This window comes from Nicotiana tabacum, chromosome 22 (assembly GCF_000715075.1).
Source record: "Nicotiana tabacum cultivar K326 chromosome 22, ASM71507v2, whole genome shotgun sequence".
Lineage (NCBI taxonomy): Eukaryota > Viridiplantae > Streptophyta > Magnoliopsida > Solanales > Solanaceae > Nicotiana > Nicotiana tabacum.
Window position 1 is genome coordinate 25,282,129 of NC_134101.1, and position 14,951 is coordinate 25,297,079.

Here is a 14,951-nt window from a genome sequence, read left to right on the forward strand (position 1 = left end):
TCATGTTAAGAGTATTTGCGAACCGTTTTAGCCCAACACTTTATAATAAACATTATCAGTAATCTTATAACAAAATACAATATGGTATGATATGTTAAATTATATTGATCATATTATTATTTTTACTATCAGTACATCCACTAATTAAATCCGTAATATTTATTTCAAAGTGAATAGCTTTGGTTAGAAAGGTAGTTGTTAAGGGACAAATAAACGTTAAAAGCTTACACTAAAATTTCCTTTTCTTTCCCAAAAGAAAGCTACGGCTAAAGACAAAAGAAGAAGAGTAAAAAGGTAGCAAAGCCCCAAAACTTAATTTACTTACCTTTTTTCCTCATCTTTTCCTCTCTTTTCTCATCTTACCCCCACGTCCACAAAAGGAACAATCTCCTCACCTCTCCCCTCTGGCTACCCCCAACTTTAGCCCCTCAAAGTGTCATTCCCTCAGAGTGTCATTTTCTCACATATACTTCACACAAAAGAAACCACCATTCACTTCATATACCTTGTCATTTCTCCTCCACTCTCACTCTCTCTCTCTCTCTCTCATTCAATCTCAAATCCTCCTTATAATTCTTACCTTATTTTGATCATCAAACCCCATCTTAAGAAAACCTCAAATTTTCTCCTCTTCTTCTCTCTTCCTCTCTCCATCTCCTTTTAACCTGAAATTTTAGCTTTTCCATATTTTATCATCAATCTTTCTCAAACAAGGACCTTCTTGATATAGTCTTTTTCTTTAACCTACTTACAAACACAAGAACAAACTAAAAGACCTAGGGCCAACAAAGAGAAGAAATTAGCTAGAGGATAATACAAGGTGAAAAAGGGAGACACAAACTACTTGTGGCTATTTTTATAATTTTCCTTTGATCGAGAATATATGGAGCTATTCCCAGCACAGCCAGACTTATCTTTACAAATCAGCCCTCCAAACAGCAAACCATCATCAACTAATTGGAAGAGGAGTACAAATAATAGTACTACTGAAGGTGAAATTGATTTAATGTTCTGGAGAAGAGCTTTGGAATCTAGAAACTCCAATATCTCTTCACTCTCAAAACCTGATAATAATAATAATACCTCTCTATTTGAGCTTTCTTTATCCAATCCTAAACCTTCTCCTGAGTTTAACTCTGGCCCTTTTCATCACATCCAAAACACTCCCCACAATTTCATTCACTCTTTACAGCAAAATCATTTAATAAACCATCAGCAGAACCACCTACTTCAGCAGCAAAATCAAGGGCTTAACTCAGAACTTAGTTTCTTGAGACCTATAAGAGGAATTCCTGTATACCATCAAAACCCTCCTCCTACTCCTACTTCTCATTACCCAATATTTGGTGAGCAAACTTTTGACAATACTAGGACTGCAGCTACATTTCCTATACGTTCTTCTGGTTGTTGTATTAATAACACCAACAACAAAACAATGTCTACCTCATCCAATATTCCTTTTCGGTCCCAACATCATCATCATCATCATCAAGCTGGGGTAATGCGATCAAGATTTTTGTCAAGATTTCCAGCTAAACGTACTATGAGAGCTCCACGGATGCGGTGGACTAGCAGTCTTCATGCTAGATTTGTTCATGCTGTTGAGCTTTTGGGTGGCCATGAAAGTAAGGCTTCTCTTCTTCTTCTTCTTCTTCTTTTATACTTTGATTATTTGATTGCAGTGTCAGATTTAGTGTTGGTTAATGGGTTTAACTGAATATGAGATTTGCCTATGATAACATGAACTCAATTAATACTATTTTACCTTTTTTTGGGAATTTAGGAGCAACACCCAAGTCGGTTCTTGAGCTTATGGATGTGAAAGATCTCACTTTGGCACATGTTAAATCTCATTTACAGGTAAATTTCGTAGACCACTTAATTTTAGCTTATATCTCTAAGGTTGTTTGGTTTTTGAATTTCAATGTGCGTTTATAATAAAGAAGCTGTGGGGTGAAAATCTTTTGGAGTATTCGCAAAAGGCTATACTTTCATTAGACTTCCTACAAAGAAGCCTATATTAGAAGAAAATGTCTAAATCTACAGACATTTCAAATTCCAATGCCTTCTTTTTTTAATACTACAAATTTTTATTTCACTAAGTTCTTAGAACTTTTTTCAAACTAGTAGATCTGATGGTCCTGCAAGGCTATAATGCACAGCTTTTTTGCGTTGGGGAATGAACCATTAATCCATGTAGGTTGTAGCAGTACGAGTTGTAGCAGAAGAACAGTAAAGAAAGCAAAAGCCTCGGGTTCAATAACAGAGGGGAGAGAAAGAGAAAGTTTTATTCATAATGATTCAGCAATAATAATATCACGAGCTAAGGAAAAACAAGACAGACAAACTAAAACCCCAAAGATATGACGTGGGGGTGGTGGTGGAAGGGGGGGGGGGTTTGCAGCTTAGAGCAGACAAGTTTAGACACTCTCATTGCTAATCCTGCTACTAGTATTTTGAACCACCAATAAATTAGTGTTATTTTTCTATCTGCAATAAGGAAGTACAAACGCTATCATGTCTCAATGATATTCCATCTTTATGGAATTTACACATTGCACTCTTCAATAACCATGTTTATATATGGGGATACATGTGTGTAACTATATTTTTCTATGCACGTGCTTAGAAGTGTGTATAATCCTGAGGTAATGTGGCGGAATAGTTAATTAAAATCCCTTTTATCTGTAATTAGATATTTATGTTATTCTTGATTTTTTTTTATATATTCAATAGAGAGCATTTTATCCAATTTAGTAACTCTAGCGTGAATCTAAATTAGTCCGGCAGTGAGTTTCGACTACAAGAAATATAAAGTGTGTGCAAGTTTGTGGATGTACATGCAAATGTTTATCCATCAAAATGTGGTGCATGCACATGCATATTTACATACATGTATGCTGACTACATGGGGCACAAGCAAAAAGGTTGTCATCATTTAGCTGTAGGTACAACTTTTCTAAGAATTGTATCAATCAAGCTACCGTGTCTACTGTACTAGGAAAGGCCTATTCCATTATCTCACTCTTTGCACTTCGCTTTTTCTATGTACACAGTAGTTTACTCGTATACTCTACTAGTATGTATTTTTGTGCAGCAGAGCTTGAGTATATACATAAATTATACTTATTGGTATCACAATTCGCTGCATATGAACATATCGTTCTATGTTGACTTGCAAAAAGAATAAGAATTCTTCTTTTTTTTTTTTAAATCTACTGTATGTCAACTACTGTTGTATAATGGTCATGGTTTACATTTTAATGCTACATTGCATCATTTTTTTATATCTTTGCAGATGTATCGGACGGTTAAGACTACTGATAGAGTAGCAGTTCCAGCTTCTTCAGGTTTATATATTCATTATAATACGATTAATTAATTTTTTTGTTCCAGGGTCTTTTATAGAAAATAACTTAAGTAGTAAGTTTTTTCATTTTATATTTATTGAAGCATATTGAAATTGTAGTCTTACCTTCTTCTTTTTTTTCTCTGAATGTGTTAGGCCAATCGGAGGTATTCGATAATGGGTCTTCTGGAGATACTTCAGAGGATTTAATGCCTGACATTGAAAATTCAAGGAAGTCTGATTTATCAGATCAACAAGCCAGAAACAATATGCATCTTCAAGATAAAGATTACCATGGTCTTTGGAGCAACTCTTCAAGGTGAACATTTTATATGCTGCTCATAAAGATTTTATGCTCTTTTTTTCGTTTATGATAAAATGATTGACGGGCTTATATACACGGATAATGTAAATAATCTTCATATTATATTTATAGTGTAACTTAAAGAAAATTCTTGGATTTTGATACTAATGCTGATAGGGAAAACTTAAAAAGGAAAAGAATGAATAGAAAACTGAGAACCCCACGTATCACGTGAAAACTCTTTGTACTCCTCCAAAGGTAATTCAAATCGGACAAAAGTAGTGTCCACTAGGCCATAAAACTCGTTTATTAGGCTGGACTTGAAGGAATGTAATATGAAACAAGAAAAGGTCAGGGGAACCAAATTAAGAGGAAGAAGCAGTTACAATATGAAGTCTGAAACAAGATAAAAATTACGGACCACGCAATTGAAAACTTTGTCTTCAATTCTTAAAAAAGATTTAGAACTTTAGTAGAATATCATAGCCAAGACTCAGAGATGAGATTCTCCTTCTAAGCCTAAGCCAGAGCATCTCAAAAAGTTGTATTTGTATAAAAGATCAGAAAAAGAGGAGTAAGGAATAACAATATAGCTATGTTCCATCTGTTGTGAACCTCTTTTGGAAGAAAATACGTGCGGTAAAGAAGAAAATGCGAAAAAAAATTCAAAGATTTTTTGAAAATCTTAGAATAGGATTATATACCAAATGACAAAATCATTCTAGGAATGAGCATCTCTCTTTCTTTTAGATTTCGTGGGCTCAGATAACTAAGGCTATTTGAAAAAGGACCTACCTCTATACTTAGTGTCAAAGTTAAATTCTAGCTAGTAAGAAAATGGCCCCCATATGCTGAAAGCTTTGGTGCCAAATTAAAGGCAAATTAAAGGTCTAAGGCTATTTTGAAACTTCTTTGAAGGTTGGTTTTGATTCTAGTAGTTAATGTGCCTTTCACATGTGTGGAGTGTGGTGGCAAACTTTTATGAACTATAGGCAAAAAAGGCATATCGTAAGTGAAGAAAGCAAGAAAAAAGAAAAAGATAAGAAGCTTTAAATAAGACTGTAAAAAGATGGCTTTAATTTCATATTCCTCAGCTTGCTTTTTCTTCTTCTGCATGCATGGCTTCCACCGATGGAAAATATTCTCTTCAATTGCTATGTTTTTTTGTAGCAGAGAAAGTTGGCAGTTGCATGGCAAACTTGGAGACTACCCAGGGAACATGCCATCTCTTGAGGTACTATATGCAATATCTCTGAAAATTTAGTTGCTTATAAAAGAATTTTTACGCTATCATATAGCTGTCTATAATAAGGTGAACTATTTATTTAGAAATAGTAACTGGTTGAATGATACATAGACTTATGTTTTCATCAAGGATTATAACATAAAGTAGTCAAATTTGAATGAGATAGAAAGGATTTCAAGCTTTTTACAAAAGATAAGGCAGCTCATTTTCAAAAGACATAGTAAACTAAAGTCGAGAAATCCTTCCTAAAAGATGTCTCTTTATTAATTTCCCTATAATGACTTAGACTAGCTAATTAAGTAAGAATCGCCATAATCAAGATGCAGTGCTGTAATTATATTAGCAGTTGTTATATTCCCCTGGTCAATTTTTTCTTCCTTTATTCACAGGCATTTAGTACATTGTGTGTATGCTTGTTCTTCTTCTTTACTGATTCATTCTTTTGACCAAAAAAAGAAATTGCAGAAAAACCAACATAAAGACATGGAAGCAAAATGCTTAAGCTATGATAGAATATCAGCAGAAGTGAGCTCATCAAGCATAACAGAGACAAGTCCAAAAAAGAAGCCTAATCTGGAGTTTACTTTGGGAAGACCTTCACAGTAAAAAAGAAATCTCTGCTGGAGCAGCATATATATAAGTTAGTACTACTCATTTTGAAATCATTATAATCTCTGACAAGGTTATCTAGCTGGTTTAAAGAAAAAGTAAAGAGAATCAGGTATCCACAAAAACCAGAGAAAAGCAAAGGAAAAAAGAAAAAGGAAGAGGAAAAGAAAGCAAAGAAAAAGAGAGCTAAAGAAAGACAAGGAGACAAGAAAGACAGGAAGAAGGAAAAGGAGAAGGGTGTGACCTCTGAATCAAACAATATGATATTTTATTCCCTTTCTTGAGATAGAGAAGAATATGAAATCTGATTGATTTTGTGTATTATTAGAGTAGTCATTACTCATTAGAGGGAGAATGAGAGAAGAGGCTTTTTCCCTCTCTTTTTGTAACTAGTTTCTAGGAAGTGATCTTTTACCCTGGTAATATTATGACGCACTTAAAGAAATATATAAATATTTGGGACGACTCCCCCATATATTTTGACAAAAATACTCATGATATTAACTATTTGCACCATAATATATTAATTTACCATGATTAGTACCGTCTCGGTGTGGCGGAGCTTGAATTTCGTGTCAAACTTGTTAATTTTGATCGTGAACTCGGACATAAAATTTTTAAATATTTTGAAACAAAATTTATATATTTGAAAACTACATGATATAATTAATAGTTTAAAATATTTAAAAGACATAAAAAAATGCAGTCAAAGAAAAATTCGTTTGACTCTCGAAATCCGAATATCGCCATATAAATTAGGATAAAGAAAATAGTAAATTGAGGTTATAATTTGTATTAATTATTTATGATTAAGTGATAACAATTTATGAAAGACTTATGTCATTATTGAGTTAGTGTAACCACAAGTGTGGAATAGATTTTTGGCCAAACACATATACAGCCCATTCAACTTGACTCCGTTTTTCATTTTGGCACTCTATCTCAACCTTATTCTATTTTGTCCCTCCAGCTCTATTTGTTATATTTTATTTTAACACAAAAGCTGAAACCAGTGCAAAAAAATATAGCGCGTGTGTATACACAAATTCGAGGTGTAATAAATATCCAATTAAATGTTGCTCATCCTTATCAAATGGGTCAATACTAAAATACCCGACCCGGATTTCTCGGTGTCCATGATACTTTCGGTTCAACTTGAAATCCACAAGAATAAATATCCATTCCATTATGAAAAAATAATTTTCTTTGAGACATAGATTCAGTTCAAACTTCAAGCTTATATGAAATAAACGACGAAAAAATCAGGTGGTAACATTTAATTGGATATTTATTACACCTCAGATTTGTGTATACATACGCACTATATTTTTTTATACTGGTTTCAGCTTTTGTGTTAAAATGAAATATAAGAAATGGAGTTGAAGGACCAAAATAGAACAAAATTAAAATAGAGTGCCAAAATAAAAAATAGAATCAAATTGAATGGACTGTATATGTATTTGGCCTAGATTTTTCCATTTATTCCTAACCAATGTCACATGGTTTACACTATCACAACAAAGGAAAAAGTAGGAAAAGGGAAGGAAAAGATAACAGGAATTTACTGGTAAAGGGGCTGAAAAATGTATGACTTAAGAAATGAAAAATAACAAAAAGAAAAGGACAAGATGAAAAGAAGAAAAGGATGTTACCATATTCCCTTTTTATGCTCATTATATGAATAACTTTTCCTTTTATCACTATCTTGCAACTATAGGTACTTCATTCAAAATTCTTTTCTAGTCCCAATATTCTCCTCGCCTTCCTATCAGCGGCCCCCATCCAAAAGATAAAAAAGAACAAAGGAACTGACAGTACCTATGGTAAAGAATATATGAGTTTGCTTTTGGAGATAACTTAATTGATTCTAAAGGGGGGAAATTATAGAAAACTATAGGTTAAAATTAAAACTCTAACTTCCCATTAACTGATTTAAATTGATTTTCAGAATTGTAGAATTGTAGAGGATTACGTTGAAATGCATGAGTTGTTAGACAAAATACACTTTTAATTACTCAATTATATTTTCAATACGCCTTTTTACGTGCGGGCTTGATTTTCTTACGAGTTAAGCACGTGAATTTTTTTTAATAATGAGTGCTGGTGAAACTCAATTGTAGGCAGTGTCGAAAATACATTTTCTCAAGAGTGTTCAAACTTAAAAAAAGTAAAAAAAGTTCCTGACAAAGGGTACTTGATATATTTTATGTACCTCTAAAACTTGATCTTTTACCTATATACGTAGTGTAATTTTCCGACAAATAGTGATCAATTAACCACCCTTACAAAAGTGCAGCTTCACCCTTATTGTAAGACATATGCTTGTTCTAATATTATATTAAAATATGTGACATTTCATTTTAAACTTATGCGGTTAGAAAGAGCATATTTTTAAATTCTTAATTATATCATCAATAGATCGGATGCTAAAAATTTCAACTTGAAGGGAGTTCCTAACATATATAATTTCTTAGAAGCAACACTCAAGTAGTGAATTAAAACCTTTACCCCATTATTCTTTCACGAGTGATTGACAAACTAGTTCACCAAAATCATACTGGCTAGGTCTCCTAGTACAACATATACTAATTGCAACAGTTCAAACCAAGAGTTGATGGAAAAGCTGCATTTGCATTCATTTCTGGAAGTGATAGGTTCTCGAACTTGTCTTTCTTTAGGTCAACATTGTTTAGGCAAAAACGTTAACTTGTGGAAATATGATATTGGACCGCCTGCTGTCAAGAGTTACCCATTAATTGATAGACAAGCTGTAAATTTTCCTTGATTTATTTAATCTAGTAATAGACAAAAGATAAAGTTGGCAGAAATTGATGTGGGGTTTTACATAGAGAATTGTTTTTGTTACCGATGGGTCCCTGGTCACTATCATTGTGAGTTTGAAAATAGCAGCTAGCCATTTTTTGATTGTAATTAGAAAATAGCTATTATCTATAAAGTTATTGAAAATAACTACTATTTTATGCGGAGATAAAATATGGACAAAAATATCCTAGTTGAAATACGGAAAATTTCAGCATAATATGTTGGATTATGAAGCTCCTGTGTATAAACTTCTGGCATATTATGTTGAAAACCCAACACATTATGAAATTCTAGCATATTAATTATGTTAGAATCTCATATGTAAAAAATTCGAACTCCAATATATTATGCTGGATTTATTTTCGAATTTTAAGGATATTTTTGTTCATATATTATTTTTACATGAAAAAGAGACTAAATTTTTATTACTTTTGAAATTGTGTTTAATTTTTAATTAGCACTTACAAATCAGGCTGTTTCTGATTTTTCCCCATTGTGAGTCTATAGAAGTCTAAGTACAAAAATATAAAGAATAATAAAAAATATCAGCAACAACAACATAATTAAGATGATTAACTATTTACTCTACACATATATACGTACTTAATAAGGGTTTATTACCATATTTAGAAGCAGTTAAACACATTAACGAAAGTGACGACCTATGTTAAAAGTGACGATCATATTTAGTTGCTTATACTTGACACGAAAGTCTAAAAATTATGATAGTCCTATTTATTGGAGTATGATCCAAGTTTTATTGTAAACTTGTTAATTGTTGATTCGGTCAAATAAAAACCTTTGTATGATTTTCCAAAAAAAAAAAGAAGAAATTGTCACTTTGATATTCCATGCGCCGATTTATTGCTATTGACCTTAATTAGAAGACAATAAAAGATGGTAGAAAATATAACACATTGTATAAATAACTCCCAAGACGTTTGTGTCGTATTGGTCTCTTATTATAATCCGTCTTGCGCTACGTGTGTTTCTCGTCTCAATCAATATCAAAATTTTATATTATAATAAAATTTATATTTGAGTAAAATTTAAAAAGTGCAATAAAGTTCTTGAAATGATTAATTGTTTATTTTATTTAGTTATACAATAATGGAAGAAACTCTCTCTCCCATAAAAATACTTAATGAACTCAATCAATATGTAAGTTAAAATTGATTCTAATTTATAATTCAATTACTTAAGTTTCACAAGTTTTTTCTTTTTTAAGTTTCAGTAAAAACAGATAATTTGGAAGACTAAGTTTTTAAAGTAAAGCTCTTTTAAGAACTTTGATTCCGCAAAAGATTTAATATATGAATCAAGAACTACATTATATATACCTCTCTAATATTTCTTCGGCAATAACTTTGAATTGTGCATGAACTCAAAGCAGCAAAATTATTAACCATATAGCTATTTGAATAAGCAAATGATTCTTTTCACATTCCATTACAACCCAGAGTACCTATAGAATTCACATTTTATTATTCTATTAGATTTGATTGATGAGGTTTTTACCAACAAAATTGCATGTATTTTTTCAGTCCAAGTAAAGAAAGAAATCATATAACGCAAATCGAAGGGCGGTGGGCGTGTACCTTGCATTAATGAGAACTAGTATTAGTACCCGCACTATATTACATCTAAGTTTTAATGATGACAATAGTGCAAATCTAATCGTATCTATTTGATTACAGGAAATCAGGAAGTAGCACTACTTCAAGAGAAGTCCTTCTGGTAAGGACATCAGAAAGGAAACGAGATCAAAGGCAACATGAACAATGCCAAATTAAAGGAAGTCAAAGCCATCAAAAAGGAAACAAAATCTGTCCAGACGCTTCAGTCTCACAAACTTTGCTTAACAGCTAGTGAAGAAAAGATCATGGGATCAAACACAGTCGTTGGAGCGCTATTTCAAGAAGGAACCTCTCACGTACGATCTCCATATTTCAACGGGCAATACTTTTCTTACTGGAAAGTACGTATGAAAACATACACTATATCATATGATATTAAAGTTTGGCGCGTGATCAAAAAGGAAAATCTTCCAACTCCACCAAAGAAAGATGAAAATGGTCAAGTCATAGTATCAACTGATCCACTTGACTTAGATGACTACACTGATGAACAATCAGTCGTCATACCAGTGAATGCCAAAGCAAAAAATCTACTGTATAATGCTATCAATGGAGAAGAATATGAAAAGATATCAAGCTGTGAAACTGCTAAGGAAATGTGGGATAAATTAGAGGTCAGGTATGAAGGAATCAACAAAATAAAAGAAACAAGGATCAATCTTCTAGTTCGGGACTATGAATTATTTCAAATAAAGGATGGTGAATCAGTAGAGGAAATGTTCTCCAGGTTTAGCAAAATCCTTGGAGATTTAAAGTCATTTGGTAGACCAATAAAAAGCGAAAAACAAGTCAGAAAAATTCTAAGAAGTCTTCCCACGATTTGGCAACTCAAAGTTATTGCTCTGGATTGTCAGGATCTTGACAAAATATCCTATGATGAACTTAGAGGTGATCTAATTGCCTTTGAGAAAACTCACTTGGACAAGCAAATTTAACAAGAAAAGAAGAAAACAGTTGCATTCAAAGCAACTGTGGCTGAACCAGAAAATGAAGAGGAAGAGGAAGGAGGAGAACATGATGAAAACATAGCCATGCTCTCTCAAGTTGTAACAAGCATGATGAGGAAAAACAGAAATAGCAGGAGAGGTAAATCAAACTTCAGAAAAGGAAGGACGAATAATGATAATGATAAAAATGATGGAAAATACTATAAATATGGAAAACATGGACACATTCAAGTTGAATGCCCCGAACTGAAGAAGAAACTCGGCGGGAACTTTCAAAAGAAGAAGTCCTTTGGAGCCTGAAGTGATGAAGAAGAATCTGACCATGAAGAAATTGTGAATATGTGTTTCATGACCATAAAAGAAGACAACAATGAGGACTCAGGTGAACTTGGGCTCATAGCAGACGAAGGAATAGATGAGGAAGAGGACTCAGGTGAACTTGGTCTTATGGCAGACGAAGGAACTAGTGAGGTACGTCTTCCTACATGTCCTAATTATTATGAACTCCAAGAATTTGTTGATATTGCTCTTGAAGATATTGAGAAATTTCTAAATGAACTCAGAAAAATCAAAAGAGAAAAGAAAGACTGGGCCTTGAAGTTGGAAGTCTGTGGAATTGAGTGTGATATGCTGCAAAATGAAGTTAATAAACTTCAACTTCAACTGAATGGATTGCGAAAATCCACCAGTCATAGCTCAGTCAAATCAAATCAGATTGCTCATCATACATCTTTGATTAGAACTATAAATCCTACTGCATGCTTTTATTGTGGCAAAAATGGTCACAACACTAACCAATGAAGGAATAGAATCAGAGCAGAAAGAGGCTCTGAAAATCCCAATAATCATTCTTGCTTTTATTGCGGAAAACTTGGCCACACTTCTAACTATTGCAGGTTCAAGGATAACAGGAGATGAGTCCGGCGACCTAAATCCTCTAGTCAAGCTAATACTCAGAAATCTAACCATTCAGGACCCAAGCAGGCTTGGGTACCTAAAAACAAGTAATATTTTTTTGCAGGAACACCGCAAGAAGAATCGAAAAGAAAAATAGTATCTTGACAACGTGTGTTCCAGACAATGACTGGTGACAAATAATTATTCAAAAGGGGGTTATCAAACTAGATGGAGGAACAGTTACCTTTGGAGATAAATCAAAAGAAAACATAATTGGAGTTGGAAAGGTTCCTCTCAGCTCAACATGTGATGTAGATGAAGTATACCTGGTTGATGAACTTGGTTACAATCTTCTCAGTATTAGTCAACTATGTGACAATGACTATGAGGTTCGTTTTAAGAAACATGGTTGGTTTATAGAAGACGAATCAGGTAAAGTTATTCTTTCTGGTAATAGAGACAAGAATGTCTATACTATCAATAATGTATATAGTCTTGGTAATCAAATTTGTCTAGCATTTATGATTGATGATCCCTGGGTATGGCATAGAAAGCTTGGCCATGCTAGCATACATACTATTCAAAAACTTTCCAAACACGATCATGTCATTGGTCTTCCAAAGCTAGATTTTTCAAAAGATCATATTTGTGATGCATGTCAATTAGGAAACAAACTCGTTCATCTTTCAAAATCAAAAACATTGTCTCTACTACTAAACCTCTTCAACTCTTACATATGGACTTGTTTGATCCAACTAGAACTGCTAGTATTGGTAGTAGGAAATATACTTTTGTTATTGTAGATGATTTTTCTCGTTTCTCTTGGGTTATTTTTCTGAGTCATAAAAATGAAGCTCTAAGGAATTTTGAAGTTTTCTGTAAGAAGGTTCAACATGAAAAATGATACTACATTTCCACTATCAGAAGTGACCATGAAGGAGAGTTTGAAAGCAGAGCATTCAAAAACTTCTGCAATGATCAAGGAATCTCTCACAACTTCTCTTCGCCAAGATCGCCTCAATAGAATTGAGTGGTAGAATGTAAAAATAGAACTTTGTAGGACATGGCAAGAACCATGATTGTGGAAAATTTTCTACCCCACCACTTCTGAGTAGAAGCTATGAGCACAACATGTCATATTATTAACAGATGTTTGATTCGACCCATTCTTAAAAAGACTCCATATGAGCTATGGAATGATAAGAAACCCAACATCAGTTACTTCCACCTATTTGGATGAAAATGCTTCATCCACAATAATGGAAAGGATAATATGGGTAAGTTTGATCCAAAAAGGGACGAAGGTATATTTGTTGGATATTCTCCCTCAAGTAGAGCATATAGAGTTTACAATAAAAGAATTTTATGCATTGAAGAATCAATTCATGTTATTTTTGTGGATACTAACTCTTGCTCAAGGAACGAGAAACTTCCTGAAGATGATGAAATTTCTATTGTCCCAAAGTCTGTTGTTGTAGGAAAAGACAGTCAAGATGAGTCGACCAGTCAGCAGAATCAGTCAACTGAGGAGCAAATTGAAATTCAGGAATCTTCTTCTGTAGAACAATCAACCTCCGGGGAAAAGGAGCCAATCACAAATGTTCCAAATGAATGGAAAAATGAACCTGGATATCCTCACAAATTCATCATTGGTAATCCAAAAGAGGGTATCACTACGAGAAGATCTCAGAAGTTTAGCTCTTACATGGCTTTAATATCAGAACTTGAGCTAAAGAAGGTGGATAAAGCCCTTAAAGATGACTATTGGATCAAAGCAATGAAAGATGAACTTGATCAATTTGAAAGAAATAAAGTGTGGGAATTGGTTCCAAAACCATCAAATGCTTCTATTGTAGGAACTAAATGGGTCTTTAGAAATAAGTTGAATAAATCCGATCAAGTGGTTCGAAATAAAGCCTGGCTAGTTTCTCAAGATTACTCTCAGCAAGAGGGAATCGACTATGATGAAACATTTGCACCCGTAGCAAGATTGGAAGCTATTCGAATAATACTTGAGTTTGATACTCATAAAAGATTCAAACTATTTCAAATGGATGTAAAAAGTGTCTTTCTATACGGATACATCTCTGAAGAAGTATACGTGAAGCAGCCTCATGGCTTTGTAAGTGACAGCTTCCCAAATCATGTATTCAAGCTATCTAAAGCTCTATACGGACTCAAGCAAGTTCCCCGAGCATGGTATGAAAGATTAAGCTCATTCCTTCTAAATCAAGATTTCAACCTTGTTTATTAAGCACTCAAATTCAGGTAATCTTATTACTCAAATTTATTTTGACGATATTATTTTTGGAAGTCCTAATTCTGTACTATGTGAAGAATTCGCTCACGCTATGAAAGGAGAATTCGAAATGAGCATGATGGGAGAGCTAACTTTCTTTCTTGGATTGCAAATCAAACAGTCTCCCAAAGGGATCTTTATCAGTCAAACCAAGTACACCAAGGAACTTATAAAGAAGTTTGGCATGGAAGTTGCTGTACATAAGTTGCTGTACACAAGTTCTTTGGATCATGCATCAATATCTCGATTATGATTTTTCTCTTACCTCTACTCCTATATTTTGTGATAATACTAGTACTATATGTTTGTCAAAAAATTATGTGCATCACTCTAGGGCAAAGCATATAGAAATCAAGCATCATTTTATCCGTGATCATATTGCAAAATGTGATATTGTATTAGAATTCATTAGTACTGAGTCTCAACTTGATGATATTTTTACAAAACTTCTTTTAGAAGAAAGATTTTATTTACTACGTAAAAAGATTGGCATTATGCCTATTTTGTAAAAATAATCTTTCGTATCTATATAAAATATTTTACTTACTTAAGTTTGCATAATTGATGAAGTGTATTAATTTTGATGTGAGTGTAATTATTACACTTCCATCGGTGCCGCCGAAGCAACTCCTCGGAAGTGTCACTTCCTTCTGAACCTGGCTTTTCCCTTAACCAATGCAACTCTTCAACCTTCCAAATGCCTAGATTAGTATCCTCTTCTCCTTATCATTCTTCATCTCTTCTCACAAAATTCCCCTACCATGGCAAAAAGAAACCTCTCATCTTTCACTACCACCAGACGAAGCAGACAATATCAGAAAATCCACAACCCCAAAGAAA

General features: G+C 33.4%; 1 protein-coding gene across 4 annotated transcripts; it reads left to right on the forward strand.

Moving 5' to 3' along the window:
• The first annotated feature begins 522 nt into the window (after nt 1-522).
• LOC107783157 (putative transcription factor KAN2) lies at nt 523-5,997 on the forward strand. Of its 4 annotated transcripts, none has more exons than XM_016604129.2 (6): nt 523-1,625; nt 1,784-1,860; nt 3,299-3,350; nt 3,506-3,668; nt 4,827-4,887; nt 5,356-5,997. In XM_016604129.2, exons 1-6 carry the CDS (start codon nt 884-886, stop codon nt 5,503-5,505), a joined length of 1,245 nt encoding a protein of 414 aa, XP_016459615.1. In that variant the 5' UTR covers nt 523-883; the 3' UTR covers nt 5,506-5,997. The 4 variants fall into 4 exon arrangements, with proteins under 4 accessions (XP_016459615.1, XP_016459614.1, XP_016459616.1 ...); XM_016604128.2 differs by having other exon boundaries at nt 529-1,625; nt 4,824-4,887; XM_016604130.2 differs by having other exon boundaries at nt 530-1,625; nt 4,824-4,887; nt 5,365-5,997.
• Nucleotides 5,998-14,951: the final 8,954 nt, after the last annotated feature.